This window comes from Pseudochaenichthys georgianus, chromosome 19 (assembly GCF_902827115.2).
Source record: "Pseudochaenichthys georgianus chromosome 19, fPseGeo1.2, whole genome shotgun sequence".
Classification (NCBI taxonomy): Eukaryota; Metazoa; Chordata; class Actinopteri; order Perciformes; family Channichthyidae; genus Pseudochaenichthys; species Pseudochaenichthys georgianus.
This window is the reverse complement of record NC_047521.1, coordinates 25,979,207-26,003,047: the sequence shown is the minus strand read 5'-3', so window position 1 is coordinate 26,003,047 and position 23,841 is coordinate 25,979,207. Positions and strand designations below refer to the sequence as shown.

Genomic DNA, 23,841 nt, shown 5'->3' with positions numbered 1-23,841 from the left:
GAGCAGTCAGTGGTAATGTCTCATTGTTTACCGTGATGGCTTTGAGGGGATGATAGTCTCCAAACTCCACCGGAGCAAACTCAGGACGACATCTCTGCAGCTCGGCATCGTAGCTACGCCCGCTGGATCGCCTTCAAACAGACAGTGGAGAACATTTACTTAAGAACTAATTAAAGGTACTTGTACTTTACTTTTTCTATGTAATGGTGCTTCATACTTCTACAATATCTCAGAGATAAGTATTGTCCTTTAACTGCACTATATTTGTCTGACAGTTTGTCTGTTCGTTTTTAATGTTTGATAAACTGGCATTGTCAAAAAGCCTTAATCAGAAACAATGTAAATAGTACAAGAGTGACAGGGAACATTGTACAGCAATGCAATCAATACTGTTGTTTCACATACTTACACACTCATATTTAAATGTTGAACTTGTATTTTCAGTGTGGTAATGGTAGCTTGAAGTAAATGATCTAAATACAGTGAACAGGTGGACTAATACAGACACTATGAGGTCTCTTAACACTAATTTGAGAGAGCATACTGTTTATTGATTAAAAACGATTACAACTGATGCAAAACAAAGCTATTGCACTAAACACAAAGACAGACACTTTGCCATACTATAACAAACTCTAGCTAGTCAAATATTGCATTTAATGAACCATTAGACCTGCACTGGGTTTGAAATGGTATGTTGACAACCTGCAAAAAAACAGTTAGCATTTCATTTGGGGCTCTACATTTAAATTAAGCTCACAATAAACACGTTAAAACTACATGGACATATCACAAACCGCACAGTATCACTATATACACGATTAGACACATGTATACTGAAGATACGTAGCTTTAAAAATAAGTAAAAAGCATCTTACCACTGCACCGCAGCCATTTTTTTGCAGTCATGTGACACCACAATACTTCCTGGTTTTGCCAGATTTCGGAAAACCGCTGTTTTTGATTTTAAATGGGCTCTCTGTTATATATATTATGTTGTTATAGTGAGGAATTGTACTATAAATACTTAATATGGTGTTATTTTAACACTTATAACACCGACAGCGTGGCTTTAGAGACGTTTTAATGAACTGTTACAGCAAATATGACTTCATTTCCCAGGAGACATTGCGCGCGTCTGGGCGAGCTGCACCAAAGAGTCAAAGAGAAAGAAGAGGTCCCACTTCGAATCTTTTATTTGGGCGCAAAACACCCTTTCAGAATCATAATCCCTTTATTCGTCCTACAAAGGGGACATTTACGTTGTTACAGACAGTAAAGTATAACTAAAGACGAAGGAAATAGAACACTATTGTACAAAACAATTAAACATACATATTATTACAATTACAATGCATACAAGTACACATTCAGGTAGATACGTAGCAGAGGGACTTTCCATCATATAATATGCTTCATAATAACATAACAGTTATACTTAGTGAAACAATATTTGACCATAAATTGCGGCATTTACTTAAAATAAACTGTTTGTAGTCACCAGTTAAGCCGGAAGACGTTTCTGTTTTTACCGCTGAGTAAACCTCTGTTTAACAAACGATCTTCACCGGTTCTCTGTTGCTGTACTCCTCTGCAGTCAGTGGAGACATGGCAGGTTAGCATGCTCATGACCTCACTGTAGAGCTTCTTCACCTCTTCACCTGACCAGGTACATCATGTCACAATGCCTACTTAAGTCTGGGTTGCTATTCTGTTTATTTATTATGAATGACTCTTAATCGTGGAGGAAGGGTAGCAGTTAGCTGGAGGAAGCTAGCTGTTAGCTAACGGTGCATCATGACAGATTGAAGCTAATTGGAGAAAAGCTTTCTTCTTCTTCTACTGTTTTATTGTCTTCTTCTATCATTATAATGTGGATTTGTGTCTATTTTTCTTACCTCAATTGTCCATTTAGTTATTCGGCCCTCATCCGGACAAAGGTGATATTCACTGTGAGGTTTTATTACATGATAACAGCAGATTATGACTATCAACTATGCCTTAAGATTGTTTTGCATATTTCACACAGTATTTAATCTTAACTTCAGGAGTGAATGATTCAAGCTGAAGGGGAAGTTGTTACCGTCACATTAGGTCCAATTGGTTGATTTGTGTTGAATTAAATCAGATATTATTACATGTTACTTGTGACATACGAGCGACTTACATACTCAATACTGAGGGCAATCCCCACAGGAGCAATTTGGGGTGAAGTGTCTCAGGGACACAACGACATGCTGACTGCAGTGGGGTTTGAACCTGTGCTCCCCTGATCCGAACACCACCTTGCGCCACACACCTCCCTATAGATAGAACTGTATGTTCAAAGAAAGTTCATCACATGACTGTACTGTGGCATTTTAACATGGAGCTATAAACTACTCAAGATAGTTAAATCATAATATGGAGGTATAAAGTAAGCAGCACTTAGTACACGAGTCTATGAAGTGTCAGAACATAGTATACAAATGTGTATTTACTTCTTAAAGCTCTGATTGAGGTAATCAGATGTCTTGTTTGTTTTACAAGGAGTCCAACACCAATACATATTGAATTCACAGTGACATAAAGCAGCAAATCCCATTTATTTATTTTTAAGTTTGGAACGGAGTAATGTCTGCGAAATGTGCTTGATTCCCTGATTCATTGATTGTCACTTGTTTTGTGTTTTGATAAACCGGCTATTCAACTGGCTTTTCGTTTCAGCTCTACATAATCGAGAGGCGAAGTCCCGCCCATCTACCTCCGACCCGTGGGACCTTATTTCGGAAAAAGTATGTATTGGAGTCAATGGGGAGAGAAGGATTATCTTTCGATCCCGTTTGAATTGTGCCACGAATTACACATATGATGTTTGTCAATCTTAACAAATAATTTCCATGTAAAAAAAGTCTGTTTTGTCAGTTTGTCGTAAAATATAAGACTATGAAAAATACGCAACTAGAAAGACTACAAATCCCAGAGTCCCGGTCCCGCATGCTGGCTCTCACGGAACCGACTAACTCCCCTTGTCTGTGTGCACAGCTCTCAACGCGCCCAGACTTGGACTGATTTTCACCTCTTTTAATACTTTCCGCCTCGTTCTGAGAGAAAGAAGTGAAATGTTTCAACGTGGCGGCCGTCTGGGTGTGTGGTGCGAGACGGGAGATGTAGTTCATTGAGCGGTTTAAAAAAAAAAAAAAGTGTTACTTCACAGTTTTATTTTTTTTTTACTTGCAAAATTATCTTTTAGATTGACAAACATCCTGTGTGTAATTCGTGGCACAATTTAAACGGAATCGAGAGATAATCTTTCTCACCATCGACTTCAACACATACTTTTTCTGAAATAAGGTCCCATGGAGGAAAGGGAGGGACTTCGCCTCTCTATATTCTAAACTAATGTATCTTTCACACAGCTTTAATTAATGTTTTTAATTAGGTGCATTTTTTTATTCATAGTTTTATAAGAGACAGAAAATGCAGGATGATTATTTTTTTGATTTTGATATACTTTATTAATCCCCGTGGGGAAATTGTTTCTCTGCATTTGACCCATCCTAGTGTTAGGAGCAGTGGGCAGCCATTTTGAACAGCGCCCGGGGAGCAGTGTAGGGAACGGTGCCTTGCTCAGGGACACCTCGGTAGCACTTGGTCTTGCCGGGACTTGAACTGGTGACCTTCCAATTGCCAAGCCAAGTCCCTATCGACTTCGCCACCACCGCCCAAAGCAAAGATTTGGATCAAAGATTTGGATCATTCAACTATTTTTATCAATTTCGTTCATGGTAAAAATGGGCGTTTACAGATTAATATGGATTATTACCCTGATGTTATGGCATTAATAATGAGGTGCATGACACCCATTATTAGGAAGATGGGAAAGCAAGAGAAACAGTGTCGTCATGTGTCACATTGGCGTCACATATTATGCTAGATTACCTAATGGGGAGGCGTGTGGCGCAGTGGACTAGTGCGTTGGTGTTTGGATCAGGGGGGCACAGGTTCAAACCCCACTGCAGTCAGCATGTCGTTGTGTCCCTGAGACGCTTCACCCCAAATTGCTCCTGTGGGGATTGTCCACAGTACTGAGTATGTAAATCGCTTTGGATAAAAGCGTCTAACAAGTGACATGTAATGCACTCGAGGCATTTTTAATTAATACTGTAGTAATTGAGTTTAAGTAGCATCTGAAACAGGTGGTCGTTGACCGGCCTGACCCTCACTGCCTAATAAAGGACCCCTGATTAGTGTCTCTCATTATTAATGCCGACCCGAACAAGCCTTATCTGTGTAACCAATACTCACTTTCATGAACTGATGCCCTGGATCAGGTTTTATTTCCTTCTTGCTTAAGACATTCATCCTGTTGCATTTCCCCCTTACAGAGTTACCTCTCCGCATCTCCACGGCAAGTTGCTAACAACTGCCGCGCCTCGAGATGTGGATTTGCTGTGAATGATTAACAGGAGACTGATGGGCGTTACTCACCAAATGTTGAATATCTGTTCGACTCAAACAACCCCCAAAACCAAGATCCTCAATCTTTATTATAGGCCTGTCAGATAGACAATATTCGAGCAAGTCATAAATGCGAAAAACAATATTTTTGGTATTTTAAGACCTTTTTCTGCCACTAATGTAATGTTTTATGCCTATTAAAACAATGTAATAGCATAGAAATACAGGCTTTCAAAGAGTAATGAACTTCTATTTCTTAGGAATATTCCAAAATTGAATTGGAAACAAAAATAAGTCGCTTCATTTCCATATAGTTACTATAAGTTGATGGCATACAAATGGCCTGGAGGTGTGGATTTGCTCTGAATTATTAGCAGGAGACGCTGATGGGCGTTTGAGCAAGTTATAAATGCGATAATCAATATAATTGGTATTTTAAGACCATTTTATGCGACTAATATATTGTTTTATGACAATTAAAACAATGTAATAGCATAAAAACAGGCTTTCAATGAGTAATGAACTTCGTTTAATTGATAGGTGCTGATGGGCATAACTCACCAAATGTTGAATATCCGTTCTGCCTACTCGACCCAAACAACCCCCAAAACCAAGGTCCTTAATCTTTAACATAAACCTGTCAGATAGATAATTTCGGAGCAAGTTATTGTCCCAAAAATATAATGTTTTATGACTAATCATACAAAGTTATAGCATAGAAATACAGGCTAATGAACTCTTAATTCCTAGGAATATTCAAAATGTCGATTTGCCTCTGAATTATTAACAGGAGACGTTTAATTGGTAGGCGCTGATGGGCGTCACCTGAGAGCCTGGCCTTGTTTTCTTTGACTGACATGTGTCGCAGAACTTGAATGAGCTTTTTCCGAGGGGTGGAGGTCCCACTACTTGAAGGACATCAACGGAAAACTCCGTCATGCTGCGCTACGAAGAGCTGCTGTTTTACGCCGCCTGTGTTTGTAACTGCTGGACCGTGTGTCTGTGTGTGTGTGTGTGTCAGAGTGTGTGTAGGAAAGGTGGTGGTGGTGGTGGTGGTATGGGCAGCAGCTGGAGGTGGCATCTCTCCCGCACCATGAGGCTGGCGATGCGTTGGTGCCGAGGCCCACAGAGGGGGGGTGGATGCGGGGGAAACAGACCCTGGATCAGCGGGCGGTGTTTTGAGGTGTGGAGCTACAGCAAGATGCTGCTCAGGTCTCTGTACTTCAACAGCCTCACCAACGCTGACACTCTGCTGGACTGCGCCTTCGAACCAGTCTACTGGATTGTGGATAATGTGACTCGCTGGTTCGGAGTGGTGAGCTGTTGGATATCTATTTGTCCCTATTTGACCCCAAAACTACCCCCCCAAAAAATGGCCTGTTAGATGGATAGTTTTTTTTGTCGAGTGATTTATTGTCTAAGAAATAATTGCGATATATGCTTTTGTCAATTACATTTTTTTTTGGAACGGGTAAAAAATAAGTTGCTTACTTAAAGTGTATCGAGTTCATATCCATATATTGATTATAAATTGATAGCATTAAAAATGAGCGAGTTATTTTTGATGCGTTGTACGAGACGACGAAAAACGTAAACATGGTCAAAACCATACAATAATACAATTATGTGAATTTTTGTGTGTAATGTTGTTCGCCTAAAACAGCGTTTCTCAAACTTTTTCACACCAAGGACTTAACCAATAAAAAAACACTCGCGGACCACCTAACTCCACAAATATCCAAAAACACATCGTTATTTTAGAACAGATTACAAATCGCCTGAAAATGGTACAAACAAGTGGCAACATGTGTGATTAAGGTGTTTATCTGGGCTATATCATGCAATCGAAAGTGAAACTTAAGCTCGCTCCATTGCGGAGATATTCCCGCGAGAGTGCGGAAAACTTAAATAATTTTTTTTATTTCAAATGTGAAATGTTACCAATATACTCACGGACCACTAGGGGGCGCTCACGGACCACCAGTGCTCATTCGTACAATGAGCACTGGCCTAAAATGATCGAGTTAATGTCACGGTTGTACAATCAGAATTACGTGACATTTTTTACGTAATGTCCGTACATATGTTGATAGCGTAAAAATTATGATGTTCTTGTCCATATATCATACAGTAAGTGTGTGACGTAAGAATTATCATTGTTGTTTCCGTATATCGTACGATAAGTCAAAAAACCATAATGTACGTTTAGTCTATTACGTTAAAAATGATCGAGGTGATGACGATCTAACGATAAGTCAATAACGTAAAAAATATGGAGGCGAAGTAAATAATTTGTACAATGAGTCGATGACCTAAAAATGGTGAAGCTAATGTCCATTTATCGTACAATAAGTCAACAATCATGTCCCTATGTTGTACGGTAAGTGTATAACTCGAGAATTATCAGTGTTCTTTCCGAATATCGTACGATAAGTCAAAACACGTAAAAATAATCGAGTTCATTTGCATGTTTCGTACGTTTTAGTCTATTACGTTAAAATGACATAAGCGATGACAATCTTTTTAAGGATAAGTCCATTTCGTCGAAGTAAATAATTCAAGGTCAATCAAGATTATGAAAAATCCTAATATCGTAAAAAAGTCGATAACAAATGGTCAACATCGTACGATAAGTCGTGATTATTTCTCTCTCAGGTGTTCGTCTGCCTCGTCGTCCTGCTGACCACCTCAGTCGTGGTCATCATCTACCTGTTCGTTTTACCCACAATCCTCAGCACCTACCCTCTGTACATGATCGTGTGGCACCTCTGCTACGGCCACTGGCTCCTCGTCATGGTGGTCTTCCATTACTACAAGGCCACCACGACAGCAGCAGGAAGCCCACCCAAGGTACGAGACCAGATTTATGTTCCCTATGTTAAATGTTTGTTTGTTTGTTTTCATGTATTGACATCTGTCTATGTTGATGTTTACACATGGAGCTGCTGGGATGCAAGTCCAATTTCAGACTCGATCTGAACATTAAAGTATTATCGTATCGTATACTGCAATACAGTTCAGCTGAAGGGGTTTTAAATCATTCTTTACATGTTGGTCTTTCTGTGGTAGTAGCTACGAATTTCTACGGTGGCCCGGAGAGCTCAAAACAAGGCAAATTGAGAGAACATACGTGAAGCATTTAGAAACACAACAACTGTTTCCAGGGGACAAAATAAGGTGATGCACACGCAGCAATGTCTGTGTTTGTGCCTTGTGAAGTTCATAAAGTCGGCTTTACGTCAATTTAGTTCGAAACATCTAAAATAAAATATATATAAGGATGTTATTTTCACCTCCTCCAAAGTTTTGTTTTTCCGTTTATTTTTTGTTTGATTGTCAGAATGATGACGGTAAAACTACTACCATAAATGTCTTGAAACTTGGCGGAAGGGTCAGGCACGGGGCAATGCAAAACATATTGAAATTTGGAGAAAATACTTATTTGTCTTCAATATTTCTTGATCGAAGAGACAATGGAGGAATTTCAGCTCTCCGATAGTTCGACCTACTTTCCCGTTTGAGCTCTCAGGGCCACCGTATCTTCGTTATAGATATATATTTTGTTTGTTTCTGCTACAAGGTGACACTCTTAGACGGTAACACATCCTCCTTTGTTCTTGTTTGTCAGGAGAAAACTCAGATTCCAGTGGTGTCCATCTGTAAGAAATGCATCACTCCAAAACCTCCCAGGACGCACCACTGCAGCATCTGCAACCAGTGAGATCATTAACATACACTTCTCATCTAAAGAGTAAGCCTGTCTTTTTAATTGAATTTGAACTTTCGTTAATATTACAGGTGTGTTTTGAAGATGGACCACCACTGCCGTATCCTTTCCACAGGAAACACATTTGTTTGTAACTCAAAAGACGATGCTTTTTAAAGTGTTACTCCCCACTGTGTACACATTTCCCTGAGCGCGTTTCCAGCCTGGTTGAATAACTGCGTGGGTCACTTCAACCACCGCTACTTCCTCTCCTTCTGCCTCTACACCACGCTGGGCTGCGTGTACTGCAGCATCAGCAGCAAGGACATGTTCCTGGACGCCTACAACACCATAGAGGTGAGTAGTACTTCCTGGGTGTGGGTTACGTATCGTATGTGTTGAGGCTTGTTCTAAATCGGGTGCAGTTACAGACACAACACGTGGGTCACCTGGTTTGTATCTGGAAAAACAAAGTGAAGCAAAACACGAGTTTACAGGCAAAATCCTCTTCTTCATGTCTCTTCTACATCAACATGTGTCCCCTCTTCTTCATGTCTCTTCTACATCAACATGTGTCCCCTCTTCTTCATGTCTCTTCTACATCAACATGTGTCCCCTCTTCTTCATGTCTCTTCTACATCAACATGTGTCCCCTCTTCTCCATGTCTCTTCCACATCAACATGTGTCCTCTCTTCTCCATGTCTCTTCTACATCAACATGTGTCCCCTCTTCTTCATGTCTCTTCTACATCAACATGTGTCCTCTCTTCTCCATGTCTCTTCTACATCAACATGTGTCCCCTCTTCTTCATGTCTCTTCTACATCAGCATGTGTCCCCTCTTCTTCATGTCTCTTCTACATCAACATGTGTCCCCTCTGTGGACAGAGACTCTGAAAGTTTCAGGAACAAAGATTTTCTCTCTTTTTGATCCATTTCTATAAAAACCTGTCTGAAAATGAGCTGATCAGATTTTGGCCACTTTGTGATGTCATAACGATGTGTTGTCTTGTGTAACCATTAGCCAATCAGCAACAAGGTACCCCCCCCCCTTATCACCTGGATCTCCTCTAGAGCACCAAGTACTTTTCCCAGGAATAGTCCCCGGAACTTTTATTTCCTGGAACTATCTACTAAATCACGTTCACACCGGAATAAGTCCCTGAGGGAGCCGCTGACGTCACTTCTTCTTCTTCTGCTTTGGGTTTACTGGCAGGCCGCAAACAACTTCACGGCGTATACTGCCACCCGAAGTCCCCGGAGTTGGGGACTTCCGAGTAAATCGCCAGAACGTGACACCTCCTCATCTCCACCGCTCCCATGTTTTCTTTTGTGTTGCCATAAGTTAGTCTCTCTGCGTTTCTGCGCGGGGCTAATGCTAATGCTAATAATGCTAATGCCAGCAAAAACAATGGCGGCTTCAGAAAACGTTTCCGAGTTTTACGGGGCGTGGTTTGCAATCCGCCCAGCCAATCAGAAATTGGAACTTTTTTCTCCCCAGGAAAGTACCACCTCTCTAGCAGGGACTAAAAGGGGGGGAAAAGGTTCGCAAAAAAAAGTTCTAGTTCCGGATCTTTTTGTTGTGAACGCAACATCCCAGGAACTATCGGAACTATTCCTGGGAAAAGTACTCCGGTGTGAAAGCGCCTAAAGTGTTCTTTGTAACCAAATGTCTCTCAGAGGGGCGTGGGGAGGGGCTCCTTGTCTTCATCTAAAGTAACAGACAGAGAATCAGCACTTTGGAAACAGGGCTGAAACAGAGGGGATTATGGGTAATGCTGCAATGATCTGTTTGGTGTTTCAGCCAATCAGAGACAGGCTCTGAATATATCTGAGACCTGTGATATACTGATGAAGAACAGGATAATAGGAGACCTTTAAATTCAGAACGGTACTGGCAGGTCCCAGACTCTAGTTTGGAGAAGACGGACAAACTAGTCCCTTTGTTTCTGTGGTACATTTTATACGAGGCATTACGGTAAGAGCGCGTGACAACTGACTTCAGAATAAAAGCGACATCTGGTCAACGTGGTTCGCGAGTCCTTCTTTCAATAATTACAAAGAATGTGATAAATGAAACATCAATCAGGTAAATAATGAGTCAAAGTACATTTCCACAGACTTCAAAATGTTTTCAAAATTGTAATTGTAGAAAATATCAAAACATTCATAATTCAAAGTGAGTTTCAAATTAAAAGCACCTTTTTAAAATAAACAAATGAACTCGCCACGTTCCCTCTAAATTCTGATGTGAGACCAGAAGGAGCATGTTCGTAAAAGCATATGAAAGGGTAATAAAACATTTAACTGTTAAGATAATATAAAGAAACAATGAGAATATTGAGGCTGCTGTCACCTGATAAAACCGGCTGTGTTGCTGCTGCTAATGGTATCCTCCACTTAAGACTGGTGTCAGTCTAAGTAGCGATGACAAGATGTTTTGCTGGGTGGCATCTGTCAGGCGCAGTAGAGGTCAGATGAGGTCAGAGAAGCTCAGATGGCACCCGAGGAAACAGGAGACAGGAAGAGGATCTGAGCTTTCTCTCACATCAAAGGTTGAGCAGCAGCAGGTAAACAAACGGCGTGAGGGCTCTGAGTACAAATTAGCTGAAAGTTTAGAAGTGCTCGCCTCCCGAAGACCGCTTAACGAGGAACAGGATCCAGATTGTTGGACTCGTAGCGTACCCGTAGAGCCAAAATTAAAGAAAGGAAACCCTGAGAGGCAAAAATAATATCAGTGATCACATTTTTTTGTTTCAGCTAAATTGTCTTTTTCCCCGTTTCTATGACTTAAAGGGGACCTATCGTGCAACATGCACTTTTTGATGTCTTTTATTCATAACTCTGTGTCCCCGGTGTGTCGGGAACTCACGCAGCGTCAGAAAATAAAACCCTCTCTCTTTTCCTCCGTACCCAAATCTCTAAAAACGGGGAACAACGGAGCTGATCCAGATTTGCGTCCGAAATGACGTAACATCTGAAATGTGGACCCACGGGCCAATCAGAAACGTTGCTATCAGAAACAATCCCCGACTGTTTTGGACGTAATATGGTCGGTGTTTACGTTAGCATCGCTAACACTCAGAGCTAACCTGTGCTGGAGAGCATGTGTGTGAAGAAGCAGGAAGTAGAAAGGAACTCACCTTGTGGTATAACCGGCAAGAGAGAAAGCCTTTGAGCTCCAGACTGTTTCAGATCCTTGATAATCCATGATATGGAGTTTCATCACGGCAGCATTTAGTTTAGACGGTAGCTGCCGGGTCCCCATGAGCTCAGACCCCTCCCCTTTTTATCAACATTTTTATTTTTAAAGCTGTAAACCCCAAATCAGCCCTTTTGAAACAGGAAGTGAAATAGAGGGATATGAGGCATGGCTAGAATGGGTGATCTGTTTGGTATTTTGAGCAAAACACTTAATAGACATGTTTTGTATATATTTGTATATATCTGAGGCCTATGCTATTGCCTAAAGATAGCATGATAGGTGACCTTTAAGAACATGTAAAAAAAAAGAGGAGGTTTCACAAGTATAATCTTAGAAAATACTCACAAAGAAATCAAGTAATTACGAATTTCCAAGTGTTTCTATCCCATGTTGTGCACTTTCGACACAAGGTATCTGTGCTGTGTGTTAGCATGGTATGTCAAATAGCTGTCATTGCTTTTTTTTGGCTGAACATTTATTTTAGTCGATGCTAATCAGCGCTTTTAGTCCTGTTGACATTTGATGTTGGACTCGTAGCGTACCCGAAAAGCACAGTTTTGAATCAGAGCCAACATTTAAAGTCGTGAAACCTTGAGAGGCGAGGGAAACAAATAATATCCGGGATCACATTTTTTTTGTTGAGCTAAATTGTAATTTTTTTTATTTTTCCCGTGTTTCTGACTTAAGAAAATGGAAAAAAAAGAGAGTTCACAAGTATAATCTTTCAAAGTTCCTTCCTCTCATGTGGTTATTGTTAAGTTGTATGGAAACGGGTATAAAGAAAATGTGCAGGAAATATATCCTGAACATTCTGAATCTTAGAAAATACTCTCAAAGAAATCAAGTAATACGAGTTTCCAAGTGTTTCTATCCCATGTTGTGTAAAATAGCTGTCATTGCTTTTTCTTTGGGCTGAAAATGTATTTTAGTCGGTGCTAATCAAGAGCTTTTAGTCCTGTTCAAGTTAAGGTAGGTAAGAATGGAGAAACCAGCTCGAGTGCGCTCGAATTTGAAAATACACAACCGGAAAAAATCTGCCACTTCCTCACAGAGCCCCTCCCCCCAACACACACGAACGCGCACATGACCAATGAGGGGCACGAGATCAGTGTGTGCCCCGATGGAAAGGCTGACAGGCAGGTAGGCCATCCAGTTACTTTAGCCGGCTCAGATGATTGGTCGTGCTTTTTACAAGCGCCACGGTTTCCACAGATTACATTTTTTATGTATTATTGTCAAAGCATTTAATGTATTCATTGCTGTCGGGATGTAGAGAGCGTTCCATGGAATATAACGAGTGTTTCTGAAGTGAATGACCTACCCCACCTTTACCATGTGATAGTGGTGCACTTCTGTGATAGTGATCATATTAAGTATTACAACAACAAACACTTTGGGAATTGTTCCTGACAAAATAAATTATACCTGCAAATTTCACCTTTTTTCACAGATGAAGAAGGCAACTTGTGAATACTTTTGTTCGTTTCACAGATAAAAAAAATACAAACATTTAAGGAATTTAGAAAAACGATCCCGTCCAAATCAAGAGAAAACTATTTAGATTTGACCTAAAAAAAGAAGAATAAGAATTGTTTTTCCCAACTTGGCTCTCAGGGCTTCCATACCTCAGAAAGCAGCGAGCTAAATCCTCCTCGGATCAGAACAAGATGTGAAATAAGTCCATTTGTGACGACAGTATAAATATAATAACCGGATTATCTTTTGTCTTTTTCAGAGATACTACCAGACCCCTCCTCCCACCGAGCCCTACGTCGAGTCCACGGCTCACAAGAGCATCATCTTCCTCTGGGTGCTGACCAGGTGAGGAACGCTTTATAATTCCTCCATGTTTAATCGGATAAAGGTGGATAACAGACAGAGAGGGCAAAGTACACACATCCTTTACTCAAGTAGAAGTACAGATACTTGTGTTTAAAAATACTCTGGTGAAAGTAGAAGTACCGACTAAACTTCTTTACTCAAGTCAAAGTAAAGAGGCTTTGAAGTGTACTTCAGTAAAAAGTACCCATAGCTAGCAGCTGCTTTAAAAGAGTACCTGACCCTCCCTTTATATTAATAGAACAATAATGTCATTGTTAGCTAATGAATGTTTCCATGCTGAACAACGGCAACGTTTCCATTGGTCCCTCTTCTTTAGAGAAGACCAGGGGCCTATACTGCGAACCTGGTTCAACCTAACCTGGATATGTTTGAGTTAGCCGGTTGGCCTAATCCAAAACATACGCGCTCTCGCTAAACTGTCCTACGACGCTGGTTATCAAGTGGATCGCTCAAGCCAGCCGTGTCCTATCTAGTTAGGTGCGCGTTCACATGAAAGGGGTGGTATCTGGAGCATTCGACCAATCACAAACATGGAGAAGCGCACTGACAGCGCAGCGTCATACTTCCTGAATGAAAAGTGAACTTTAATACTAGTCAAAAATGAAGAAGTTAAACTTTAAACATCCATGACTTAAACACTTGATCCAGGATAAAAGCCACAGAGCTGCACCTGCAAGGTGAATACAGCTGGAACAGAACAAGTGTTTGAATGAGTACATTAACAGGTTTATGATATCACTGCCCGTCTAAAACACGATCTGACTTCAATTACATTTGTCTCGAGTGTTTCGTCAACTTATGTGTTGCTTAAAATAATACTTCTGCATACAGTATGTGGTACTGTGAGTGTTGCACGGCCAGATACGGCTCAACTGACTCAGATAAGGAGAGATATGATACATTATGAAGTGATATGCCGCGGACTGTACTTAATGTACTCTGATCCGGTTACTTATGTTGTGGCCGATATTTAAGTAAGCTTTCTTAACGCTAATGTTATAATAGTCAGATTGCTCTGAAGATGGAGGTGATATTCTATTAATGTTCACGTTCACACAGTCGGTGATTTCTGCCGGCCGTCTTTCCTGCGACGGCAGTTTTTCTGTATTTCCTTTCTCCTGTGATATGACTTGATCGCTTTAAACTCCGCACACTGAGCTCTGATTGGTCAGCAGGCGGTGCTTTCACTGAGTTGAGCTCTTAGCCTGCAACCTAACCTGGTCCCGACCAGGTTAGCCGCTCAGCATAAGTTACCATGGAGATCTAGCCTGCTAAAAAGAGAACCAGCTTCGTAGGACCGGAAAGCCGGAGTTTCCCCTGAATTTAGCCGGCTAAGCGAAAATCCTGCTTCGTAGTATACCCCCCTGGAAGTGATGGATACACGGATCGTGTTCAGATCATTAGGCACGCAATGACTAAAGAATAATGACCACGCCACCAACACACATTCAGACTAAAGGAACCAGCTGTTTGGGAAATGAGAGAAGTAGAAAGTACAGGTATTTGTGTTCAACAGTGAGAAGTAGAAAGTACAGGTATTTGAGTTCAACATGAGAGAAGTAGAAAGTACAGGTATTTGAGTTCAACATGTGAGAAGTAGAAAGTACAGGTATTTGTGTTCAACATGTGAGAAGTAGAAAGTACAGGTATTTGAGTTTCAACATGTAAGAAGTAGAAAGTACAGGTATTTGAGTTCAACATGTAAGAAGTAGAAAGTACAGGTATTGAGTTCAACATGTAAGAAGTAGAAAGTACAGGTATTTGAGTTCAACATGTGAGAAGTAGAAAGTACAGGTATTTGGGTTCAACATGTAAGAAGTAGAAAGTACAGGTATTTGAGTTCAACATGTAAGAAGTAGAAAGTACAGGTATTTGAGTTCAACATGTAAGAAGTAGAAAGTACAGGTATTTGAGTTCAACATGTAAGAAGTAGAAAGTACAGGTATTTGAGTTCAACATGTAAGAAGTAGAAAGTACAGGTATTTGTGTTCAACATGTAAGAAGTAGAAAGTACAGGTATTTGGGTTCAACATGTAAGAAGTAGAAAGTACAGGTGTTTGTGTTCAAAATGTAAGAAGTCAAAGTAAAAAGTCCTCAGAAAAATAAGTAGTGGAGTAAAGTACTGATACCAGAAAAATGTACTTAAGTACAGTAACGAAGTATTTGTACTCCACTACTTCCCACCTCTGATGACTGAGCTCTTGTTGTGATGTGTTCTCCTGCAGCTCGGTGTCCGTGGCTCTGGGAGCTCTCAGCCTCTGGCACATGATCCTGATCAGCCGAGGAGAAACCAGCGTGGAGCGACACATCAACCACAAAGAGACCCGCCGGCTGAGGGACATCGGAAAGGTACCGCTGACGGAGTGAAATATATTGGTATCTCTGCAGCTCTGGAGATGGTGTTTAAGTTTCTTGGTTTTTCTAACGCAGGTTTTCAAAAACCCATATCATCACGGGACGATGAACAACTGGAAGTTACTGCTGGGGGTGGAAAAAAGGAGGTGAGTTCAATTACGCAGGAAAATGTCATTAGAATTTAATTTATGGTTAATTACAGCATTATATTATATATAATCATTTAGCTGTGGAAAAACAACATTGGGGATATGGTATAAATAGTATAATAAATGATTATAGTTTAATACTATATATTTAAAAAAACATATTTAAAGAATTTAGATTCTGAACATTGATGAATATTTAGTATTACTGATCAGGACAGATGTCGGGTAAACATTTCACTAAGTTAAATTAAAGTAATATTAACATCTTTTAATGGGATTTTTCAACAGTTGTCCTCTAACTCAGTGGTTCCCAAACTTGTTGTGCCCAAGGCACACCAAAGGACAAGTAAAAATCTCAAGGCACACCTATTGTGCAAAATAGCCCTTATAACACGTGTTATCACTGATATCATGTAAAATATCTGTAAATGTGCATAATTATTTACTAATGCCAAATAAAATGTGACAAAGACAACTATATTACTCATGAAATATTTATTAATGACGTATTTCAGAAATGTATTTGAAACGTTATCAAATTAGGCTTCATCAAAGCAGCAACACACTCATTTAAACCAGACAGGTCACAACATTAAAAATGGAAAGTCAGCAGAAATTCAGCACAGAGAACTGTCAATGCAAGGAAGCTGCATTGTCCATGGTCCTGAACTACAAATTATAAATGTAACATTTCAGTAATCATCATTGAAACATGTGCTATTGTAAATATTTTGCCGATTTACAAATTAGTGAGATACATGTGCCTGTCGGGGCACGCATAATTTTTTAATCCTTGGTGGCCACTCGCAAGTCCTGTTCAACAGAGAGGCGTGACCTCCTGTTGTTCTTCATGTAAATCAGAGTAGAGAACGCCAACTCCAGAGATGGGGTCGTTACTATTTTTTTTAATATATTACATATTACTTTAAAAAAAGTAATATATTACACTACTTTGTTACTATCTACATAAAGTAACTCGTTACTTTACCCGCCGAGCAGGTACGAACTGCGCATGCGTGAGTGGCAATAACTCTCCTTACCAGCAGGCGGCGGTAGTGTGTATTTGTCATTCAAAACAGGCAACAACCGGAAGACAGAGAAGAAGAACAGACCACTACGTGATATAAACAAACAACAAATAGCGTGTGCGTTAGCTGACCTTAGCATGTGTTCTTTTCAGGTGTGTACTGATATAGTAAATTAAATAATTATTTTTGTGTAGTTGTATATTGCAATAATAACGTATAGTTGTCACAAAATCCCACGGCACACCCGGACTTGACTCACGGCACACCAGTGTGCCGCGGCACACCGTTTGGGAACCACTGCTCTAACTAAACAACCTTTTCTCAAAGATTTCCCTGTTTCAAAGTGATTTCAACATTTTCAGCAGGCACAATTCCTACTTAAAGGTCACCTATCATGCTATCTTTAGGCAATAGCATAGGCCTCAGATATATACAAATAAATAAAAAACATGTCTATGAAGTGTTTTGCTCAAAATACCAAACAGATCACCCATTCTAGCCATGCCTCATATCCCTCTGTTTCACTTCCTGTTTCAAAAGTGCTGATTTTGGGTATAAAGCTTTAATTTAAAAAAAAAAATTGATAAAAAGGAGGGGTCTGAGCTCATGCGGGACCCGGCAGCTACTGTCTAAACTAAATGCTGCCGTGATGAAACTCCATATCATGGATTATCAAGGATCTGAAACAGTCTGGAGCTCAAAGGCTTTCTCTCTTGCCGGTTATACCACAAGGTGAGTTCCTTTCTACTTCCTGCTTCTTCACACACATGCTCTCCAGTACAGGTTAGCTCTGAGTGTTAGCGATGCTAACGTAAACACCGACCATATTACGTCCAAAGCAGTCGGGCATTGTTTCTGATAGCAACGTTTCTGATTGGGCCGTGGGTCCACATCTCAGATATTACGTCGTCAGTGATGTACCTGAACGCGTTCAATGAACGATCGTTCATGAACGCGTTCATATTTTGGGCGAACGTGAACTGAACGTACTGTATTTCCGCTAGATGAACGTAATTGAGAACGCGTTCATTCTCAGCGCTGTATAACGGCGTTCAAACGTGCGTTCATTCTCAGCACTGTATTATAACGGCGTTCAAAAGTGTGCCAGATTTCATATGCCTTTCAGCCGAAAACCCAGTTAAAACACACCGTAAACAGGCTTCAAAATAATGCGGAAAACCACCCAATCTGGCAACAGCAAGCTGCCTGTGACGCGTACGCGCCTGTCACCCCTGGCTGTCGCACTAAAATATAAATATACTAAATATATCAGACTCCTCACAACAAACAATGTGGAACCGCGGAACCGGCGAGCATTGAATGAATGAATGAATGAATGAATTAGTATGGACGAAGCCGAGAGCAGCTGCAGCAGCACTCGCTCAGAGTGAGACTCTACGGCAGGGGTGGGGAACCTCCGGCCGTATACGGCCCGCGAGACAATTTGGTACGGCCCTCGAGGTAATTTATAAACACACGCAAAAAATAAAAAAATGAAAGAAATCTAGACCGCAAAAAAATTAAACAAGCGAGTACCTGTTTTTCCTGGCCAAGGTCAGGGTCCTTGAACACAACACGAGCCTAACGTGTCATCACGTGGTATATGTCTCGACTGACAGGGGTGCAGTTCTGACGGAGAGCACCAGAACGCCACTCCAGCGCTTCAGAAATTGCAGTACCGATAAGTCCATACACATGCCGCAGTTTCTGCGTGTCTGTGTCTTTAGTTGTAAGCCCAGTGGCGATCTGCTCATCTGTCATACTATAATAACTGTGTTGTTGTCATTAGCATCTGGTTAGCTAGCTATGCTAACGAATATAAGAAGCTTTGTCTACAACCAGTGAGGTAAAGGCACATCTTTATATGATCATTATAGTTATAAAAAAATAAGAGAATAAAGTAAACAGGTATAAAATACTATAAGACAGTTATTAATAAAGAAGAATACAGTTTGAAAGGGTAGTGATTTGTCAAATATCCATAAATTAAAAGAAAATCTGCTTACAGTTGTGTTTGGGTGTTGAGAGATGTGTCCATAGATCTCCTAATGTTGCTCTCAAAGTGCAACACATCTTGCCAGGGGAGCATGCCCCCCAGACCCCCCTATAGGAGGTTAGGTCCCCCCCACTTAAACCATGTTCACATGGATAGGAAACTAAATACATTTGCACACATCTTGTGTCCATAAATTATTTTTCTGTTTAGGTGGTCACGCCACACCCTGCATACGCGAGTCATGGTGAGATATCTGGATTAGGAGGTTGCTTTTTCTTTGCACAGAATGAAATGAATGGGCTGTGATTTTAGTTTTTTTAAGCAGAGGTCAATAACTTGTACGGCCCTCCTGAGGATATTGTAAAAATTGAAATGGCCCATTAACATCGTACAGGAGACAAATAATAGCTCGCAGCAACGTATTGAAAAAAGAACTATGAACTATAAATTAGTTCATTTTTGAAACCATGAACTTTAGTTCAAAATGTTGAATTATGAACTATGAACTGAACTAGTTCATTTTAAAATATGTGAACTGTGAACTGAACTAGTTCATGTAGAAAGTGAACTTTCCCAACACTGTACGTCGTATCGGACGCAAATCTGGATCAGCTCCGTTTTTCCCCGTTTTTAGAGATTTGGGTACGGAGGAAAAGAGAGAGGGGTTTATTTCCTGACGCTGCGTGAGTTCCCCGACACACCGGGGACACATGTTGATGGAGAGAAGACATCAAAAAGTGCATTTTGCACGATAGGTCCCCTTTAAGTGACTTTACCACAATTCCAATTTAAATGTTTTTTAAATAAACAAATATGTGAATCCAGCTATTGTATCCTTCTGTCTTCAGTCACTGGTTCACCCGGGTCCTCCTGCCCTCCAGCCACCCCCCCAACGGAGACGGCATCCTGTGGGAGTTCAGCTTCAGCCGGAGAGACCCCATGGCCATCTGACCCTCACCTTATCAACGAGCCTTTACACCAGAATCAGATCGGACAGAGAAGAGAAGCTCCTGCAGCAACGAGGGGACAGAAGCTCTGTCGTTGCACCGTGTGAAGACGACATGAGGAAAACACTTGTTCTGAAGCGCCGTCATCCTTTCCCACCCGTCTCCATCTGAACACTTTGTCACCCTGCGACTGCAACGCTGATTTATTAGATTTATAAACGTTGCTGCTGGCCAGCACCGTTGTAAATCCCAAACTCGCCCTCCTTTCCGTTTGTAGAAGACACAAACAAATGACTTTTGGAGCACCTCAAATGTTGCACTGAGAGGAAAGCCTTTTTTTTTTTTCATACAATGTTTTTGTAAGATGATGACGGATAACGCAGATTTGGAGACCCCAATATCTACAGATACGGCACATCACAGGTGCTCATGTTGAAGCTTCATCCAGATGGATAATGCAGCTCCTTTAATAATGTCACTGTGGACATGTGAGCCCGTAATATTTTCAATGTTCATTTTGTTCGACATGTCCTGTGAGTGTTTAGATAACTGTCATTTTCAAAAAGTTATGTGTTTTCAAATTGACTTCTCTGCATGTTTACTTTGCCGTTGTGTTCAGTGCTAACGAGATTAAGAATCTGGTATCAAAAGAGAGCGAAAACCAAAAGATGTATTATAATTATATTTTTCTGCTTTAGGTAAAGAAAGGAAAAACCGCACAGCATCTTTTTATCATCTTCAACATTTCTGATAAATTGTTGTGTGCCTTGTTTGGTGTAAGTTGTGTGAAATTCCTGATTTCTTTTTTAACGCGTTTGTACCGATAACTTAAAGATGGGTGATTGGACCCGTAGTTGCCACAGAAGCATGACGTACAGCTGTGATATCATGTGTAACCAATGAGAGCTGTGCTCCAGTTTCAAATGTAATAATGTCCTCTTTTTTGTTAAATAAAAAGTTTGATATTAAAGTGTTTTCTTCACACACACACACTTTTCTCAGCTGCAGCTCCGCCGATTTCTCCTACCTGAGACGGCGGGACGCGGCGAGGCTGTGAGTGTGTGTTCGGGCTGGGTTTAGCTGTGTCTCGCAGAAGGCCACTGGGCTCATAGGGAGGGGGGGCAGGAGCTCCAACAAGCCATTTAGGACAGAGTGAATACACATACTATACAGAGATGCTGTGAGAAACCAATGTGAGTTTGCAACATTGCACAATATACATCTTTTAGTAGACCTCAACAATGGAATTATGATCAGTAGAAATGGCCATGGCATGGGACCATGGATGTATATAATAAGACATGTTCAAAGTAACTGTTCTTATGTTCTTACAGGAAGCTCAGCTCAGGGTGAGGCTCGTTAGAAAGTAATAATACTGCTACTGCTATCAATAGCTACTTAGCGCTAGCAATATTAGCTCAGGGACCGATTACCATTACCAAGTAAGTCGATATATTAATAGGGAAATGTTCTACTTTACCTTTAGGAGATAAAAAGCCATTACTTTGTTTTTATCCTGTGATAGTTGACATATTTAGCTAATGATGTCTTTAGTTGTAGCTAAAACCACTTTTGAAAGTTCGACATTTGTACAAACGTTGAAGAAAACCCCCCAAAATGTTTCTGAGATATCGCACTAAAGAGAAAATACATACATACGGACGACATTTAATGCATTTTGTATAATAAATGTTTTAATGACATTTTAAATATCGTCCTTTTCCTTAGCATAAGTTGCTGTGAGGTCCAAAGTGAGCCAACCTTTCTTCAGCAAGGACTCGACAATAACACCAATATTAGTTTAAATATTGAGCGAAAAAAAGGCAGGTGTTTAACATATTGTTCACCCAACTTACAATCTTAAATTAACCGCAACGTTTAGGTAAAATGTGTGTTAAAACTCAGTGGAGGTCGAGCACAATTGGCACATCTACATTCAACACCTCCCAGTGACACGAATCAAACGCACCCACCGCTGCTGTTTGCACACGTTACTTCCACACATCATCCAGATAAGAGAATAGCGCTCAGTGCTGTACGTCGTGGAAAAGAAAATCATTTTTAAGAAGCAGAAACTCTCAAAATGGTCATAAAGTAAACAAAATAAAGAAAATGTTGCTACCGGGTCATGATACTTTCCCATTCAAAGTCTGTACGGTGTTAACTTCCTCTCTTTGTATAGGAGATACACATACAACCTATTTAACAAGGAGACATTTTGAATTTGAGACTTTAACTACTAGATCTGAACAGGTTTAGGTTAAGAATTAAAAAAGACACATTTGTTTTATTACCTCTTCGAACCAGGATGTTTCTTTTCTCCATTTTGTTTACAGACTTAAAGAAAAGCGTCTCCGAATTTAATGAAACTTGTTTGAATACTCAATTAAATATATATATCTTGATTTGTTCATCTACTAACGAGGATATTTCCGGCTTATTTTCTCTGTTTTCTTTTGTTACGAAATGTGTTGGAAGTAGTCGTTTTAAACCAAAGAGGAGCCCATAACATCTTAGAGTGACCTTGTAAGAAACTCTAAGGATACATTGACTTTATTATTATTATTATGACAGAGCTCTTATTCTTGAGATCTGAAATGTAATCGATGTCACATTCTTCAAACTATGAACGACCCAAATGCCTCCATGATGTTACCTTTCCTCCGATTCAAAAAGAGAAAGACAACGACGTACACGAGGCGTTAAACATTTCAAAACAAGCTGCTTATTTTCTTTCTTACACTTAGATAATGCTCCAGTCAGTCCACATATTGTCTTACTTGTGCGTTTATGAAGATACAGACAGTTAGGACAAAAACATCTCAGTAAAAAAGGAGAGGAGTCTGGAAGGACCAAAGACACTTCACGAAGAGTGTGTGATCTGATTTCCCACTTCATCTGAAAGCTTCCAGGGTTAGAGAGGAGGGAGAGGAGGATGTGTTTGAGGAGCAGAATCAACTTCCAACCAGGAACCTGTGAGGGAAAGGAGAAAAGAAACCTTGTTGTTACAAACTAACAATAGGCAAGGCAAGGCAAGTTGATTTATATAGCACTTTTCAACACAAGGCAATTCAAAGTGCTTTACAAAAAATGAAAGACATTAAGCATTAAAAAAGAAAAGCTAATAAAATAAACATTAAAAGGAAAAATACATGGATAAAAGTTACAGTGCAGTTTAAGATATGAATAGTTCAATTAAAAGCAGCGACAAAAAGAAAAGGGCAGTGTTTATTTGGCATATGATCAATTAAATTGCATTGTCAGGGTGTTTCATGAATGAAAAACACAACCGAGCTTCAAGATATGGTTTAATAATCTGCTAAAATGCCTCCAGGGAAAAAGACAGCTTATCTTATTTACTTTTTCTGTTTTTAAGAGCATTGATATTTCACTTCTTTCAGGGTGTAAGCTGGAATCCTGAAGTCAAAGTAAGACCTTCTTTAAGACCCTTTCCATACATTTTAAGACCTCATCGCCACTTGGAGTTCAAACCGGTTACCTTGGCGACGCACTTCTCCTCACATTGACTATAGACAGTATTGATTGTCCTTCCTCCTTATCTTCCAACCATTTGGACGCAGACTTGCATTTCCCCATAACGATGTTGCTTAGCAACCGGCGTAAACGGACCTGTGCGCTATCAAGCAGTGAGCGCGCGATGTCCTGTTCAGATGACGTCAAACCCAACGGGATGCCATCAATAAACTCCCCAGAATCTCACTACACACCTACGCCGTCGCCATGACTACATTCAGGCAGACTGTAGAACACAACCTCTTTGGACCATTTAGATACTTATTGAAAACAAGCTACAACATTTAACACCTTGGAAAATGCCGTTTAATATTTTTTAATAGCCTTAATTTTCGCTAAATTGATTTATCAACTTAATACTTGTTAAGACCCCGCGGACCCCCTGTGTAATAACTGGCTGCTACTTCAATACTTTTATATGTTCGCTCTCTTTGTAATGGTACTACTTATTCTTTTAGCATGCATGTGTATTTTCTATCGTTTATTTAATATTGTAGATCAGTCTTTTATTTTGCCTTTTTATCTCTATTGTCCGCTTTGTTTAAACAATGTAAATGTTTCTGACTCTGAATAAAGTGATAACGAGCAAGAAACTTTCCGATAAGCAACTAATCCACTGGAACAAAGAGCTGTGTCGTGA

At 40.2% G+C, this 23,841-nt stretch overlaps 3 protein-coding genes across 5 annotated transcripts in view; 1 reads left to right on the top strand and 2 right to left on the bottom strand.

The window, feature by feature from the left end:
• vps35l (VPS35 endosomal protein sorting factor like) overlaps positions 1-944 on the bottom strand; it is a 34,597-nt gene extending 33,653 nt beyond the window's left edge. The window contains exons 1-2 of the mRNA XM_034107220.1: positions 879-944; positions 32-131 (exon numbers count right to left, since the gene is read on the bottom strand). Coding sequence (XP_033963111.1) covers positions 32-131; positions 879-895 — 117 coding nt within the window. The 5' untranslated portion in view covers positions 896-944. The remainder of the gene's footprint in view (positions 1-31; positions 132-878) is intronic.
• Positions 945-1,573: 629 nt separating this feature from the next.
• zdhhc16b (zinc finger DHHC-type palmitoyltransferase 16b) lies at positions 1,574-20,631 on the top strand. Of its 3 annotated transcripts, XM_071206847.1 has the most exons (11): positions 1,574-1,669; positions 2,707-2,774; positions 5,462-5,755; positions 7,096-7,290; positions 8,069-8,157; positions 8,239-8,267; positions 8,370-8,503; positions 13,086-13,171; positions 15,418-15,541; positions 15,623-15,693; positions 19,569-20,631. In XM_071206847.1, exons 3-11 carry the CDS (start codon positions 5,498-5,500, stop codon positions 19,669-19,671), a joined length of 1,089 nt encoding a protein of 362 aa, XP_071062948.1. In that variant the 5' UTR covers positions 1,574-1,669; positions 2,707-2,774; positions 5,462-5,497; the 3' UTR covers positions 19,672-20,631. The 3 variants fall into 3 exon arrangements, with proteins under 3 accessions (XP_071062948.1, XP_033963113.1, XP_033963112.1); XM_034107222.2 differs by lacking the exon at positions 2,707-2,774 and having other exon boundaries at positions 5,462-5,623; XM_034107221.2 differs by lacking the exon at positions 2,707-2,774.
• Positions 20,632-21,705: 1,074 nt separating this feature from the next.
• mms19 (MMS19 homolog, cytosolic iron-sulfur assembly component) overlaps positions 21,706-23,841 on the bottom strand; it is a 29,872-nt gene continuing 27,736 nt past the window's right edge. Inside the window, exon 31 of the mRNA XM_034108037.2 lies at positions 21,706-22,640. The gene's annotated coding sequence lies outside the window, so the exon portion shown is untranslated. The remainder of the gene's footprint in view (positions 22,641-23,841) is intronic.